Source organism: Rhamphochromis longiceps, linkage group LG3 (genome assembly GCF_057381845.1).
Source record: "Rhamphochromis longiceps isolate RC_006_pf linkage group LG3, R_longiceps_female_GT1.1, whole genome shotgun sequence".
Classification (NCBI taxonomy): Eukaryota; Metazoa; Chordata; class Actinopteri; order Cichliformes; family Cichlidae; genus Rhamphochromis; species Rhamphochromis longiceps.
This window is the reverse complement of record NC_140559.1, coordinates 16077209-16093172: the sequence shown is the minus strand read 5'-3', so window position 1 is coordinate 16093172 and position 15964 is coordinate 16077209. Positions and strand designations below refer to the sequence as shown.

The 15964-nt window shown below is 42.6% G+C and overlaps 2 protein-coding genes across 2 annotated transcripts; both read left to right on the top strand.

Moving 5' to 3' along the window:
• Positions 1–307: 307 nt before the first annotated feature.
• On the top strand, positions 308–1649 carry LOC146673146 (P2Y purinoceptor 14-like). The gene is made up of 3 exons (XM_085402631.1): positions 308–412; positions 516–775; positions 983–1649. The coding sequence occupies exons 1-3, from the start codon at positions 308–310 to the stop codon at positions 1647–1649; spliced, it is 1032 nt and encodes a 343-aa protein (XP_085258757.1).
• An 8916-nt stretch (positions 1650–10565) lies between these two features.
• LOC146673145 (P2Y purinoceptor 14-like) lies at positions 10566–11979 on the top strand. Its single transcript, XM_085402630.1, has 3 exons — positions 10566–10670; positions 10769–11025; positions 11331–11979. Exons 1-3 carry the CDS (start codon positions 10566–10568, stop codon positions 11977–11979), a joined length of 1011 nt encoding a protein of 336 aa, XP_085258756.1.
• Positions 11980–15964: the final 3985 nt, after the last annotated feature.

The following is a 15964-nucleotide window of genomic DNA, read 5'->3' as shown; positions in this document are numbered from 1 at the left end:
AGAAAGGCAAGTAGGCAAAGTAGTCAAAAACGGCCAATTAAACCCTGGTCCCCAGAGGGTCAATAAAAGTTTAAAGTAACACAATGGTTACTTTTCCTAGTAATTACTTTTTCAAAGTACCTTGCCCAACACTGGTCTTGAGACACCGAGTATAGTGATTTAGATCTGAAAAAAAAGAAGAATGAATTAAAAAACAATACTAATGATAAAGTGTTAGAATAATTGGTTATTAAGACTGAGCAGTGGATTTCTATGACTGCTCCTTCTTGAACTAAATAAATTGGATTTATTTTTCAACTCTAGAAACATGGCTGACGCAATAAATGTGACTTCATCTTCCAACCAGACCTGCGATGCTATTAACACTTCAGCCTATCCTTTCTTTATGCTGGTCTACAGTCTAGTGTTCCTGGTAAGTTTCAAATAATCAGATTAACACATTTTTAACAGTGCACAAAGGTTCTCAGTATATGTGCTGAAGTCCTGTCCTCTCCATACTTTCTGTGTTTCTTTAGGTGGGGTTAATCCTCAATGGCTTCATCATGAAGTTCCACTTTTGTGGAGCACAGCAGCGGGCATCGAGCAGCTTGAAGATCTACCTGAAAAACCTGACAGCTGCTGACTTCCTGCTCTGCCTCTCTTTGCCACTCCGCATCACCCACTATGCTAGCAGCTCTGTCATCATTCGGCAGCTCTACTGTAGTTTTGGAGCTTGTACCATCTTCCTCAACATGTACGCTAGCATCACATTCATGGGCTACATTGCTGCCAACAGGTAAACTTCATGATGAAGATTAGAGGAACCTTTTACTGAATTCAGACTGCATTTCATGACAATGTTTTTACTACAAATTCTGACAGCCTGACTAAATCACTGACATCACTTTTGACTTTATTAATTTCTACTGATCTGAAACCACTGTGACTGATTAATGAATAGTGACTGATTCATCTACTCAACCCCCATTTCTTTTCTCTTCAGGTATCTAAAGATCATCCAGCCTTCAGGAACTCACATCCTGCAGACAGCAAAAACTGCCCACATCATTTCCATCATTACCTGGGTGTTTCTCCTGGTTCCGACTGTGACATACACCATCCTGTTTTTCATCACCCAGACCCCTGTGACCTCTAACCCCAGCTGCTGTGATCCCTTCTTTAGTGAATCAATCAAGCTGTTCTTCACAATCATCCACACTTTGTCTCCCATTATCTTCTTGTTGGTCTCCATATGTATGGTCTTCTTCTACTACAGCACCTCCCGCAGGGTGTTGCAGGCACAGCAGAGTCAGCTGGCCTCCTCTGGCTCCGAGAAGCTTGTGAAGTCTCGCAGGAACATGTTAGTGCTGGTCAGCATCTTCTGTGTTTGTTTTGTCCCCTATCACCTGGCTCGTCTTCCCTATAGTCTTCTGTGGAGCAATGACTCTGTAGGCTCAGTCTTGAACTATGTAATGGAGGTGACCACCATGGTGGCAGTTTTCAATGTCTGCCTGGACCCTGTTGTTTACTTTTTCCTCTGTAAGTCTTTCCGGGCAAAGATGAGGAAGGTGGCCATTGTGACCAATATCCGACAAGCAACTGAAGAGAGTGAGCTCAGCAAGGAGCATCTGGACATTAACAGTCTGCAGGAGACAGACACAACACTGTGAGCACAGAAGCAGGCATCAAGCAGCTTTCAACTCTGCCCTCAACAGTTCTCTACGTTTCATATACTGATATAATCTCAGCGATTTTAGTAAAGATTATTTACTTTTGTTACGTTAAAGAAAGAGGAATTTTCTGATCTTGGCCCATGAGAAGTCCATAACAAATAACTTGGTTATGAATGAATCTGTAAGAGTTTTTGGAAAGGAAAGCAAAAGACATCCCAGTGTACTTCAGACCCAGCAACACAATCAGACAGAAACTGGTTCATCCCGAACACAAAACGCCAAAACACAGACTTAACAATGTGGTGTATGCTGTACAGTGTAGCAAGGAATGCCCAGACCTCTACATCGGAGAGACCAAACAGCCACTTCACAAGCGCATGACACAACATAGAAGAGCCACCTCCACAGGACAAGACTCAGCAGTCCATCTGCATCTTAAGGATGCCAATGTTCACATTTTGGACAGAGAGGACAGATGGTTAGAAAGAGGAGTGAAAGACGCCATTTTTGTCCACTGTGAGCGACCATCTTTGAGCAAAGACACCAGCTGTCTGCCATCTATAATCCAGTTTTGAGATCCCTTGCCAGACGCCTTAACGCCCACTCACATCCTGGGCCATCTGGCCTCAGGAAATCACATGATGGGGTGGGGCCAGGTTTCACAATGAGCTCACCCGAAACCCTGGCTGATTGTGACCTAAACCCGTTTTCACACCTTGGCTCATGTGATTACGTAGAAGATCCCTAAGGGGTCCCTAACCCCCTTGGGGACACTCGCATAGGGCTTAAAATCTGTGACTCTCCTCCAATTGCTCTTAGAACATCTTGCTTAACTGTAACTAGCAATGAATTTAAGAATATCTTTAATCCATTCATCCATCTTCTCCTGTATATATGTGTATTACATATATCAATAATGTGATTAGGTAGAGGATCATTAGGGGGTCGATTGTCCCTCTCGGGGGAATAATCCCCAAATCTGGGACTCCCCACCATTTGACCTTAGAACTGAAGAAGCTTCTTGTATGAGAGGTGAAACGTCTTCAAACAACTTAAAGAAGTCCAGACTCTTTTCTTTCCAAGGTCCTTAGACTACGATGAGCTGGATGACTGAGAACCTTCACAGACAAGCAGGAGACTGTTGTTGTACAGTGGATTGAAGAGAGAGAGGAGCAGTTCGGTTTCAATCAGAGTTCAGTTCCTTGCAAAACAAATAAGCTTAAAACAAGACAAAATCTGTTGTTTTCTACAAACAGTGTTGGAGAGTAATGGAATACATGTACCACCGTTACATATTTAAAATCCAAAATATGAGTAACGGTTTTCCGTTAGTGGTACTGTTTAAAAAGGTAGTATTCAGAGTACAGTTGCTTACACAGAAGTCTGTTCCTGTTTCGTATGTTAGGCTATGCCCTCTCTATTTTAGGTAATTCCACGGTGGTGGAAACCTAAACAAAACACGCATTAAGAGGCTCTAATGCCTGTGTCTCAATCTCGAGTCTCATAATGGCGTGAGGAAATATTTTTAAGAATAATTTAATATGAAGGCAAAGCGGAGTGTTACAGGTATAGCCCTAAAGAATGTAGCCTCGTGGGTAGGGATGGTATCGTTTAGGTTTTATCTGATACCGGTGCTAAAACAGTACTTTTGAAATGGTGCCGGTGCTTAAACGGTGCTTAAACTGGTGCTTAAAGAATGAAGAACACAAACTTTGTCCAAAAACCTCTCACGTTTAGCTGTTTTTTTTTGTAAAAAGATAACAATGTTAGCCTTTTCTGCAGCTATAGGGCATATATGGTATCACTCTTGGCTGGAAGCAGTGCTTAAACAGTGGGAAAAAATCCAAAAACCTCTCATATTCAGCTGTTTTCCACTTTTTCTTTGGTCATTTTAGCCTTTTTGGCCAGGGTGAAGAGAGTATCTGCCATCAAACAAGAAGACAGCCGCATGTAACTACAACGGTGTTTGCTAGTTCACCTTACGTGCATTAATGTAATAACGTGGTTAGCCTACTCAACGTAAATTACACACGAACAACATTAAGCTACTCGCCCAGAGAAGAACGGCTGCTGCTGCATCATCATCCGTCATCATTTCTGCTACACTGGCAGGGCTAGGGGCCAGGACTCTACTCTTTGGGTTTTTGGGGGATGTTGCAAACTCCGGGCCCGATAACAGGCACCACACCCGCAGTAGATGTGCACAGTGTGAGGTCTCACAGCAAGCTATCAAATACGGTGCATTTCTCGGCTTTTAACAAAACGCTATATGTCTCAAGGTTTGTCGTCAGATTCAAGGTGTTACCTCCTTTGACAGTATCACAGTATCAGCTTAAAGCACTTGTTGCAGGCTGCTGAGTTTGCATCTTTTGCTGTGAAGTACAGCCAGACTTTTGACCGCTTCGCCTTGGGCATTTTTAATCTGTAGCTCTTCTCTAAAAGAACGTACGTACCTTGGCCCGCTTACTATCCTTGCAAAGGTAAAATTATTGGCTAGAATCCAAAGTGTATCACATCTCAGGAAAAAAGGCAACTACCGTTTATGTCAGACCGGTACACATCCCTACTCATTGGCAGTGTAGTCTGTGCCGCAGGGAGAATGGACTGCCATATCCGTTATGTGTCTGTGAGCGCGAGGGAGGGAGAAAAAGGAGAGTAGAAAAGTACGAGTTGTCATCGAGCAGAAACGGGAGCTGGAAGCATGTAAATATAATAATAACCACTGCAGCCAAGAAGAGTGCCTGACGAGCCCAGTTGTAAGTAAGCTATTAAGACTCGACTGTACACCGTGTTCATGTTTTCCTCTGAAACAATAAGTTCAGTTGGAGCTTTCAACGCCTCTCTCTGTCTCTTGCTATACAGTTGACCCAGACAACAAAGCATGTCTGTAAGACATGGCAAATTGTTTTGTTTTTTTTACTATGCCAACCCTTTTAGGTTTGTTACGGCCCTGGCCGAAACTGGAGTCCTAGGGGTCTCTTGTTTCTGTCTGTGTCTTTAAGAGTCCACAGGTCCTTCCTCATTGGAGAGCTGGCGGCTGCTGATTGGTCCCCTGATCTTGTGACTGCTTTGAAAATCCCTCAGCAGCAGTTGACCTGTGGCAGCCACTGGTTGTGTCCCAATTCAGGGTCTGCATGCTTGAAGTACGCGCACTACGTACAGTGCGTACTATAAGTACGAGAAGTGCGGAAGTGAGAGGCTTGTGAAATGGGATGGTCTAGCCTTCGTCGCGCTGTTCAGGTTGCCTAGCAACCATGATACTAACCGCGAGAAACGTTACATACAGCATTGTGTGACAGAAATGAAGGAGAAAAAATGTTTTGTTGGTCATTCGTTTTTGTCATGACATCACTTTGATTAGTTGAATATCTGAGGCTGAGACCACGGGACTGTAAAACATGATTGTTGGGCTTCATTTTTGTACTGAACAGTCATTTCAAGATTAGTTAGTAAAGAACAATTAGTTAATGTTGTTCATGAGACTAAAATCATCTCACTGTGGTAATGTAAATATAATATGGCCAATATTATAGTATTGTCAGATTATTATGATATATATATAGATTATATATATATATATATTAGGGGTGCAACGATACACAAAATTCACGGTTCGGTTCGATACTTTGGTGTCACGGTTCGATATTTTTTCGATACAAAAAAATGTTCATGCTTTTTTAATTTGTCATTTATTAAAATTATAAATATATATTTTAACTCAAACGTGCAGTTTTTAAATTTAATGTTGCTGAAACAACAAAGGGATAAAATGCAAATGCTACACCTAGCTCCCTAACTGGATAAACAGGAGAAAACAAGACAGAAAATAACAAGGCAGCTCCTCCCTTCTGCTTCAGTGACTACTTACACATGAATCTAACTGTACACTATATACAAATAGGGACATTCCTCAGAAAACACACACAAAATGTCAAAGGGTTTGGAGGCCAAGGATGGGTCTGCTGCTGCTGTCAGTGGCTGTGTCCCAATTCAGGGTCTGCACGTTTGAAGTACGCATTTTAAGTGCGGTTACGTCACCGCCACGCCACGACGGCTGTCCCAATTCGAAGTGTACTTCAAATGCATACTCGAAATGCTCCATCAATTTCCCCAAATATCAAGCGTGGTCCGGTGCACACTTCGTGGTCCCATATATCCCACAATTCATAGCGCGGCGGAGGGTGTGGATAATTTTGCCGCAAAATACGGCAGAAGGGAGCGGCTGAAGAGTGAACTGTCAAAAGTAAGTACTGAATATGACGTCACTTATTTATGTGCGAATGTTTAATAATGAAGAACATTAAAACATTGCTGTTGGCCACATGTCGGCAAAGCTATGTGACATTAGTGATGTTTGTACTTTCAGTGTTGACTTGGTTTTAATATATATATATATATATAACAACACCCAGCACGCCCCTGCGGGCGGTTTATCCTTCAAGCTCGGGTCCTCTACCAGAGGCCTGGGAGCTTGAGGGTCCTGCGCAGTATCTTAGCTGTTCCCAGGACTGCGCTCTTCTGGACAGAGATCTCTGATGTTATTCCCGGGATCTGCTGGAGCCACTCGCCTAGCTTGGGAGTCACCGCACCTAGTGCTCCGATTACCACGGGGACCACCGTTACCTTCACCCTCCACATCCTCTCGAGCTCTTCTCTGAGCCCTTGGTATTTCTCCAGCTTCTCGTGTTCCTTCTTCCTGATGTTGCTGTCATTCGGAACCGCTACATCGATCACTACGGCCGTCTTCTTCTGTTTGTCTACCACCACTATGTCCGGTTGGTTAGCCACCACCATTTTGTCCGACTGTATCTGGAAGTCCCACAGGATCTTAGCTCGGTCATTCTCCACCACCCTTGGGGGCATCTCCCATTTTGACCTCGGGACTTCCAGGTTATACTCGGCACAGATGTTCCTGTACACTATGCCGGCCACTTGGTTATGGCGTTCCATGTATGCCTTGCCTGCTAGCATCTTGCACCCTGCTGTTATGTGCTGGATTGTCTCTGGGGCATCTTTACACAGCCTGCACCTGGGGTCTTGCCTGGTGTGATAGACCCCAGCCTCTATGGATCTTGTGCTCAGAGCTTGTTCTTGTGCTGCCATGATTAGTGCCTCTGTGCTGTCTTTCAGTCCAGCTTTGTCCAGCCACTGGTAGGATTTCTGGATATCAGCCACCTCCTCTATCTGCCGGTGGTACATACCGTGCAGGGGCCTGTCCTTCCATGATGGTTCCTCGTCTCCCTCCTCTTTCTTGGGTTTCTGCTGCCTGAGGTATTCACTGAGCACTCGGTCAGTTGGGGCCATCTTCCCAATGTATTCTTGGATGTACGTTGTCTCATCCTGGACTGTGGTGCTGACACTCACCAGTCCCCAGCCCCCTTCCTTCCGCTTAGCGTACAGCCTCAGGGTGCTGGACTTGGGGTGAAACCCTCCATGCATGTTAAGGAGCTTTCTTGTCTTTATGTCAGTGGCTTCTATCTCCTTCTTTTGGCCAGCCTATTACCCCAGCAGGGTACCTGATCACAGGCAGGGCGTACGTGTTGATGGCCCGGATCTTGTTCTTACCATTCAGCTGACTCCTCAGGACTTGCCTGACCCTCTGCAGGTACTTGGTGGTTGCAGCTTTTCTAGCGACCTCTTCATGGTTCCCATTCACCTGCGGGATCCCCAGGTACTTGTAACTGTCCTCTATGTCTGCAATGTTGGCTTCTGGTAGTTCAATCCCCTCAGTTCTGACTACCTTCCCTCTCTTTGTTACCATCCAACTACACTTCTCCCATCCATGTACAGGAGGTGGCTGACAACTGCTCCGTTCCGTAGTCTGTATCCGTAGCCAGTCTTGTTAATGATCTCACTGAAGGGGTTCAGGCCTATGCAGAACAGCAGTGGGGACAGAGCATCTCCTTGGTAGATCCCGCACTTGATGGTGACTTGTGCTATGGGCTTGGAGTTGGCCTCTAGTGTTGTACGCCACATCCCCATTGAGTTCCTGATGAAGGCTCTTAGGGTCCCATTGATCTTGTACAATTCTAGGCATTCCAGTATCCAGCTGTGGGGCATTGAGTCATAGGCCTTCTTGTAATCAATCCAGGCAGTGCACAGGTTGGTCAGTCTGGTCTTGCAGTCTCGGCTGACTGTTCTGTCTACCAGTAGCTGGTGTTTTGCGTCTCTGGTATTCTTGCCAATCCCTTTCTGTGCCCCGCTCATGTATTGACCCATGTGCCTGTTCATCTTAGCCGATATGATGCCTGACAGGAGCTTCCATGTAGTACTGAGGCAGGTTATTGGTCGGTAGTTGGAGGAGACCGGTCCCTTCTTGGGGTCCTTGGGGATCAGGACCGTCCGACCTTCGGAGCGGTATAATATTTATTTTTGTTTTTCCTGCAGTATATAAAAATTGGTGTATTTCAAAAATAGAACTATGAAGACACTCAAAATAAATTTCCTGTGGTAGGAAACTATTTTGTGCAACTTTTTTGTATTTACAGTTTTGAGGGATAAGCCTCTTAAATTTCTCTAACTAGAAATATATGTTAAAAAAGCAAAAACGATTTTCAATTTTTTTGTAGTTTATTGCACTTTTTTGCAATTTATGTAATTACTATGCACTTAATGAATACATATTATTAAAATCTGGGCTATAACAGCTGTATTGATGTATAGCAACTTGAAATGCTCCCAAAAATGGCACCACACCATGTAAAAATATAATATAAGCTCTGGCGGACTTGGTTCTATGGTAGGTCTTAAAGGGTTAAGACTGCACTAAACTAGACAGAGATCTTGGATGTCATTCCTTTCATGTACTGGAGCCATCTACCCATTTGGGGGTCTCTGCCCTGAGTGCTCCAGGTCATCCATCTGCATCTTGAAGTCCCACATGATCTCAGCCTTATCATTCTCCACCTTTGGGGTATCCAATTTTCACCTCTCTGGTCTGTGTCCAGATCCACCAGTTCTGCTGGAAGTGATGTGTGAATGCATGGTGAGATCTGTCTATACAGTCCTCTGTCAGGCACAACTTCTATTAGAATTTGATGTAGTTTGAAAACACGGTCAATAAATAATTTAGAGGTGTGTGACACTGTGGGCAGTTTTTCTAGGGCTAGGAAGTGTCATTTGGTACTGCTTTTATTGTTCTATGAGAAAAGGCGGTTCAGCTCCCTCCAACCAGCGTCACCATTTGTCCAGCTCCAGCCTAACCTTGAGTAGTTCACAATCACCCCACATTCAAATTTTGTTCTTTGGGGGTTAACTGATAGGAGGATAATGCACAAGGTTGCAGCCTACCCAGTGTTTAGAGACTCAAAAAAAAATCAGAATATAATTCAAGTGAACTAAAATCAAAATGTTCAAGAAGTAAATGGCCTGCATTTGTATAGCGCTTTTCTACTCCCTAAGGACCCCAAAGCGCTTCACACTACATTCAGGCATTCACCCACACACATTGGCGATGGCAAGCTACATCAAGCTACATTGTAGCCACAGCTGCCCTGGGGCGCACTGACAGAGGCGAGGCTGCCGGACACTGGCGCCACCAGGCCCTCTGACCACCACCAGTAGGCAAACATGGGGTTAGTATCTTGCCCAAGGATATTTGGCATGCAGCCAGGAGGCAGCCTGGGATCGAACCACCGACTTTCTGATTAGTGGCTGACCTGCTCTGCCACCTGAGCTACAGCCACCCCTTAACACATCATTAAATAAGTCCTGGAAGACTGCAGGTGCAATTGTGATCCAAAAAGCCATCACAAGATCTTCAAAATGTCCTAAACATGTGTTAAACACAGCCTTACATTCATCCTCCTCCCTGATATGGACCAAGTGTAAAATGTTTCAGAGGTCAAACACTGGAGAGGCTCCAGAGCAGATCTAACGAGTGGCAAAGGATACTTACTCTTCAGGTTACAGTAGTCAGTGCATGGCCTACATGTTTTTTTTTCTTCTTGGCTGCAAAGGGCATGACACTGTGTTTTTTTTCTGTGTTTTAAATATGTTGCACTATTTTGCAGTGAAGGCAAACAGGAAATAAGTTAGCGGGCAGTGTAGAAGTGTGATCACTGCTTGTTTCCTGATCTAAAGCAGTACTATAAAAGAACCCCTAACAGCTCAAGCAGTTATTCCTGCACACTGAAAACTGCAGAAATAAAGGTGAGTCTTGCTTGTTGTTCAACCTCAAGTTTTTTTGTACTTTTAGTGATTTCATGCTTAACTAAAAATATGATTTAACCAGCTCCTGACTCATGAGAAGAGAAGCAGTGTATAATCCTTCTGTACTGCCATCTCAATGCCAACGTTGGCTTCTGACTGTGTTCCAAATGGGAAACCTGTAACACTATAACAAATTTGTCATTGACAAAGGCCCAAGTAATGCTAACTGACCTGAAAATCAACCTTACACTCATTTGTAGCATTCATTATGAACACACCATTGTACGTAGCGTTGTATATTCAATAATGTAATATATTCAGGAATTTCTTCTCTGCACGTGGATATTTCTTCATAAATTGTGCACCAATCCCATGTCACAAGTTCTTGATAAGGATTATATCCAGTTAAATGCTGGTATAGAAAACAGCTTATAATGTTCAGAGTAATGGGTCAGTTAAGAGTCAGTGTTGGATTGCATATGTAGGCTAAAGATGAGAGATGACATCTAACAGTGGTTTCTGTACTTGCATGTTAAGCTTTCAACTTTGTCTTCAAAGCTGCAAGACTGTAGGGAAAGCAACCTGAGACAACTGTAAACTGAATAGAATTAAACTTTCAGTAAACTCCTCCAGAAAGTAGCATGTATAAAGAGAGCTTTACTGAATCTTAAAGGCAACATTTAAAACTGGACTTTGATTAACACTAAGAGACTATGAAAGAGGGATCTCTGAAGGCAGATTTATTTTTCAGCTTTGGGAAAAATGAGTGACTTAAAAAATATGACTTCAACTTTGAGCCAGACGTGTGATGTTGTCGCCACATCAGTCAACTCTTTCTTTATGCTGGTCTACAGTCTGGTGTTTCTGGTATGTTTCAAATCTTCAGATTATGTTCTGTCAGAAATGTTATTAAAGATCGCTGTGCATGCACTAAACTCCTGCCTTCTTCATGTCTGTCCTTTCAGGTGGGTTTACCCCTCAATGGCTTCATCATGAAATTTTACTTTCGTCGTCAGCAGCAGACATTGAGCAGCTTGATGGTCTACATGAAGAACCTGGCAGCTGCTGACTTCCTGCTTTGCCTCTCCCTGCCACTGCGAATCACTTTCTATGCCAGCAAGTCTACCATTGTTCAGCAGCTCTACTGTAGTTTTGGAGCTTCTGCCCTGCTCCTCAACATGTATGCCAGCATCCTGTTCATGGGACACATCGCTGTTAACAGGTAAGTACAATCCCCGTTTCCCTGATCCAAGCATAGGCATCTCTTTGTAACTTTCCAAAAGTTGATCCTGTTCGTCTGGACGTAGCGTTTTGTCTCTGGAGACTGAAGAAATCGCTTGGATGAGTCACAAACGTTTCTCCCACAAAACGCTACGTCCAGATGAACAGAATCAACTTTTGGAGATTTACTTACCTGGACGATTGCAGGCATTTTAACCATCTTTGTAACTCAGTTATGTCTTCTGCAGATTCTCTTCCACTGTGACTGATCAGTGAAATTGCATACTGCCTCTTTTCTCTCTTCAGGTATCTGAAGATTGTTCACCCTTCAGGAACTCACATTCTGCAGTCAGTGCGAGCTGCCCACATCATCTCCATGGTCACCTGGGTTTGTCTCCTGGCTCCAGCAGTTATTTACACCATCTTGTTTTTCATCACCCAGAAGCCTCTGAACTCTATCCCGAGCTGCTGTGATCCATTCATTAGTGCATCAATTAGCTTGTTCTTCACAATCATCCACACTTTATCCACCATCATCTTCCTCGTGGTCTTCATATCCATGGTCTTCTTCTACTACAGCACCTCCCGCAGGGTGTTGCAGGCACAGCAGACACAGCTGGCCTCCTCTGGCTCCGAGAAGCTTGTGAAGTCTCGCAGGAACATGTTAGTGCTGGTCAGCATCTTCTGTGTTTGTTTCGTCCCCTATCACCTAGTTCGGCTTCCCTCAACGTTTTTGACAAGCAATCGCTCTGTTGTTTCAGTCTTGAACTATATAATGGAGATGACCACGATGGTGGCAGTTTTCAATATCTGTCTGGACCCTGTTGTTTACTTTTTCCTCAGTAAGACTTTTCGGTCCCAGGTGAGGATGGTGTCCTGGAGAGGCAACATTCAACAAGTGAAAGAGCAGGAAGGAGCAGCTGGACATTGCTACAGCTGTGAGTTAAGCCAGTAAGCTGTTGCTTTGATTCTGACAGCGTGTCATAGATCCAAGTCCTCGTGAACCACAGGAGCTTCTGCTAAGCTAAAAAATCAACACAAGCCTGAACTCAACACAACACATGGACAGCGTGAATGTCAGCAGTGTTTCATACAAAAAAATATGTGAAAACTGAATTTCTGTGTGTCTTACAAGGCATTTGAGATATCAACCTTTCAGCATTGATTTGTGTTAAGATGTCTTAACTGCTGATGCTTATAAAGGAAAAAGATTTTAACTGTTTTGCTACCCTACTGACTGATTTCACGTTTTTGGTCTGAAGTATAGGAAATGCATTTAATGAAGACGTGTGATGACGTGTACAAATGTGACTCTTGTGTTGACATTTCCCTTTTGACTGGCGAAGCAACAATGTGACAAGCTGTACGGCACTATTTTGGTAAAACAGGACCTTGGTGTAAAGGCTCATATAGATGTAATTCATAAGTCATGTCCGTAAACTTAACAAAAAGCAACGATTCTCTTCTGATCCTGTTTGAATTACGGAGAATTCAGAGAAGAAAAGAAATTCACATTTGTACACGCAGTTCTTATTTTGTAAACTCCTCAAACATGCATGTTTTACAATCATTTCACCTTGAAAGTGGAAGAGTTCAAAGAAATCATTAAAAACCTAAAATTACCACGACATTCTTGTATAAAAAGTTTAGGCAATACCTATAAACCACCTTTGTAGTGGTTTTTCTAACCCTCAACCTTCCTGTCAGTCAGATTGAAAATGTAACTTGACTATGAAGAGTTTAGTTTAGTTCGATCAAGAAAACTTTGAGTCTTTTTCTTTTGTTTTATGTTTTGTATGTTTGCAGGTTGCTATGTTGTATGACAAGCATGTGAAACCACAACAGTTATTTCCTCTCTTTTTTTTTTACTCTATGTGCAAAGCTATAGTGAGATTTTTTCACCACAGTGCTGAACATAGCATACTATCGCATACTGTGACAAAGTGTGGGTCTGTTTTGTACTTTGAGTCACTGTGTATTCATTTACACCTAAACTCACAGCACTGCTCTGTGCTTTAGTTTTTTAGAAAACAAAAACCCTATAAATCCTGTTTTTCATTGATGTTGAACATTACACTTTAGTATAACACCTGGGAGAATAACCACACTGATCATTTTACTGGAGCCAAAAGAATTTGGACTATTTTAATTCTCAGTCGTGAACTGCAGGATCCCCTGCATTTGAACCCAACATTCATTACGTTATGAGTTTATCGAGTGTTTGGCGCTCTCACTTAGAGTTGGTTCTCTCTGTGGTATTGTATCACATCCTTTTCCTGTTAAAGTGCACCCCGCTGTTTTGCCTAGCTTATCTCTGTACCTGTTTATTTAAAACCTTTAGAATAAGACTCTTTTCATATTGTAATCTCCATGTGCTATATTCAAAGCACACTCTCCTAGCGAGGCACCTGTACCAGTAGCTTTTCCCAGCAAAAACCAGGCCGACTGGGTGACAGTGAGAAGGAGCTGTAGTCTTAAATAGAAGCCCCCAGTACGCCACCAACATGTTCACATTTCACATCATTTTCTGGCACTCTGTGACACACACACCAAAGAAAAAACTATTCTTATTGCCAGTTCCGTTTTGACAAACCTGAAGTGAGAAACACAAGCAGCCAATTACCAGGGGCCAGCGCACACGGCACTGAATGGAAACCTGAAACTGCAAATAAATGTAAACTTCACAAAATAATAATTCACTTCGGCAGTAATGACACTTGCCAAAACAAAGGTGAACTGTAGTTTTCTCTGGTCCCCTCCCCAATCGGACCAGAAGTGACATTTTTAGCTGGCTTTCTGAGTGAGCTGGTGTGGTCTTTATAGATAACAAAAGTTTGGGGAAGTTTGTGGGTGAAACCTGTGAATATTCAAAGATGGAACCAGGAGCAAAGTTGCAGTTTCTCTTCCTCTATCATCCCAGGAAAACACTATCCTAGAGAAACTGCAGGTGGTGCTGTTGCAGAAGCGATATGAGGATCAACCTAAAGATGATGGTGTGGCTGGCATAGATGATTTTGATGAACAGGCTGACTAATGCACTTAAAACTCAAAGGGAACTAGGGGAAAAATCTTTAAAACCATAATAGCCTCAGACCTCAAAGATGCCTCCCCCCCCCTCCCTTCTTTTTTACTTTAGATCACAGGCAGATTTTCAAATGAAGAACCTGAGATCAACTCGAACCATGGACGTGGAAGTGCTTTGCTTTGTTGCTGATGATAGATTTTCTGCTCGTGGATTGTTCTTGTAAGATAATGTGAGATCATCTAAGAAAAAACTGCAGACAGGTGAAGTAAGTATTATATATAAACAACCTGTTGACCACATCTAAAAATGACATCAGGGTTTTCTGTGGTGGAAATGTGTTGAGACAGTCTAGCAGTGACGTCAAACAGAAAATAAGTACAAGTGCAGGTTAGCGGTGTGGTCTCTGTGTGTTTCCTGATCTTTAACAATACAGTTAAATTGAGAAGGCATAACAACTCAAGCAGCCTCTTCTGCTCACCGAAGTCTGCGAAAACACATGTGAGTCTTGCTGTTTTTTTTATGAAACATACTCTGAAATCATATATATTTTTATACATACCTATGCAGGAGTGTTTATATACTGGAATTACAATGTTAAGCAAGTGACCCACATAGTTAAATTGTTTATGACCCATATACTTAGGTGCATCACTGGTGATGTGCAGCGGTTGCTTTAGCCTACTATTTTAGACTATGGCAGTTTTATGGGTTATGCTGACAGGTTTGTCTCTTACAGTTGGTAGAGTTTGGCTGATTTGATGCATCTGGTTTGGGTTTGTGTGTCCTCGTCTTAATCTTTTTTTGTCTTTGTTAGTTTTTGACGCACATGTGCTTAAAGCTTTTCACCCAGGTTTGCTTTGTCTTGTTCTTCTGTGATGTTATGTTTTGCTCTACATATGGCTCTGTTCAGTAAGCTCTGTTTCAAGAACTCTGCTCTGTTCCAGAGGATCTTTTTGAGTGGTTTGATTTTAATTGGATTTAAAAAGCTGAATCCACAAATGATGTGCTGGATAAAGTTCATCATATTTGTCTTAAAATTGTGACCTGACACTCATCCTTAAATCTTTTGTACTTCTGTTGAATTCCTGCTTAACTTTACTCCTGTAATGGGAAAGACAGACAGCTGCCTCAGCACTACAGCTGGTTTCTGCCAGGCCCAAGGCATCTTGCTGCCAAGAGTGCTGACAATCTTACAGTCATATGTGGAGTTCATTATGAAAAATCTGTGATTAGCATATAATTATATTCACATTGAATAATGATATATTCAGTAATTTTTCTGCTGCACACCAGTGTTTCTTCCAAAAAATACATATAGAGTGGTCTGAGCCCAGACTTCTCAACCTCAAAGCTCTGATTACCTGTTCTGATCAAATTGTGCAAACAACAATGGAGGTGGAATATTAAGAAATGCGTGAACACAGTAAATCTAAAATTATCATCTGAAAACTTATTATTTGGCGCCATCGACAAGTTTCATCTTCTTGGCAAGAAAAGTACAGGATTGGAGATACCAATGACATATTCCATACCCATTATATTTTTGACCATTAACATAAATATCTGGTTGCAACATTTGTTTACATTTTCGAATAAATATACTCAGTGGAAGGCATGTAGATCTGCACCAATGCAAAACAAACACAGACTGTGAATTAATCTCATGTTACAGGTTTGATAAGAAGAAAAACAATTACTGTCCCCAGAAAGTTGGGTACATGTCAGTAATTGACTGTACAGGTGTGTTACACAGAATGCACTGTAAGACAAATGTTTTGAATGGAATTGAATTGTCAGAAAATACAAGTATCTGCCTTAAAGAGGGATGTTGCCACGGACAGGTGCAGACCATGGAGTAGCAGTGAGGAGGACCCAAAACACTATACATGGAACAATATACAGAAATACATCACGC

Coding starts and splice junctions, on each gene's coding strand:
- LOC146673146 (XM_085402631.1), top strand. CDS start 308: ATGGCTGACGCAATAAATGTGACTTCATCTTCCAACCAGACCTGCGAT. Junction 413..515: donor TCTACAGTCTAGTGTTCCTG/GTAAGTTTCAAA, acceptor GTGTTTCTTTAG/GTGGGGTTAATCCTCAATGG. Junction 776..982: donor GGCTACATTGCTGCCAACAG/GTAAACTTCATG, acceptor TTTTCTCTTCAG/GTATCTAAAGATCATCCAGC.
- LOC146673145 (XM_085402630.1), top strand. CDS start 10,566: ATGAGTGACTTAAAAAATATGACTTCAACTTTGAGCCAGACGTGTGAT. Junction 10,671..10,768: donor TCTACAGTCTGGTGTTTCTG/GTATGTTTCAAA, acceptor CTGTCCTTTCAG/GTGGGTTTACCCCTCAATGG. Junction 11,026..11,330: donor GGACACATCGCTGTTAACAG/GTAAGTACAATC, acceptor TTCTCTCTTCAG/GTATCTGAAGATTGTTCACC.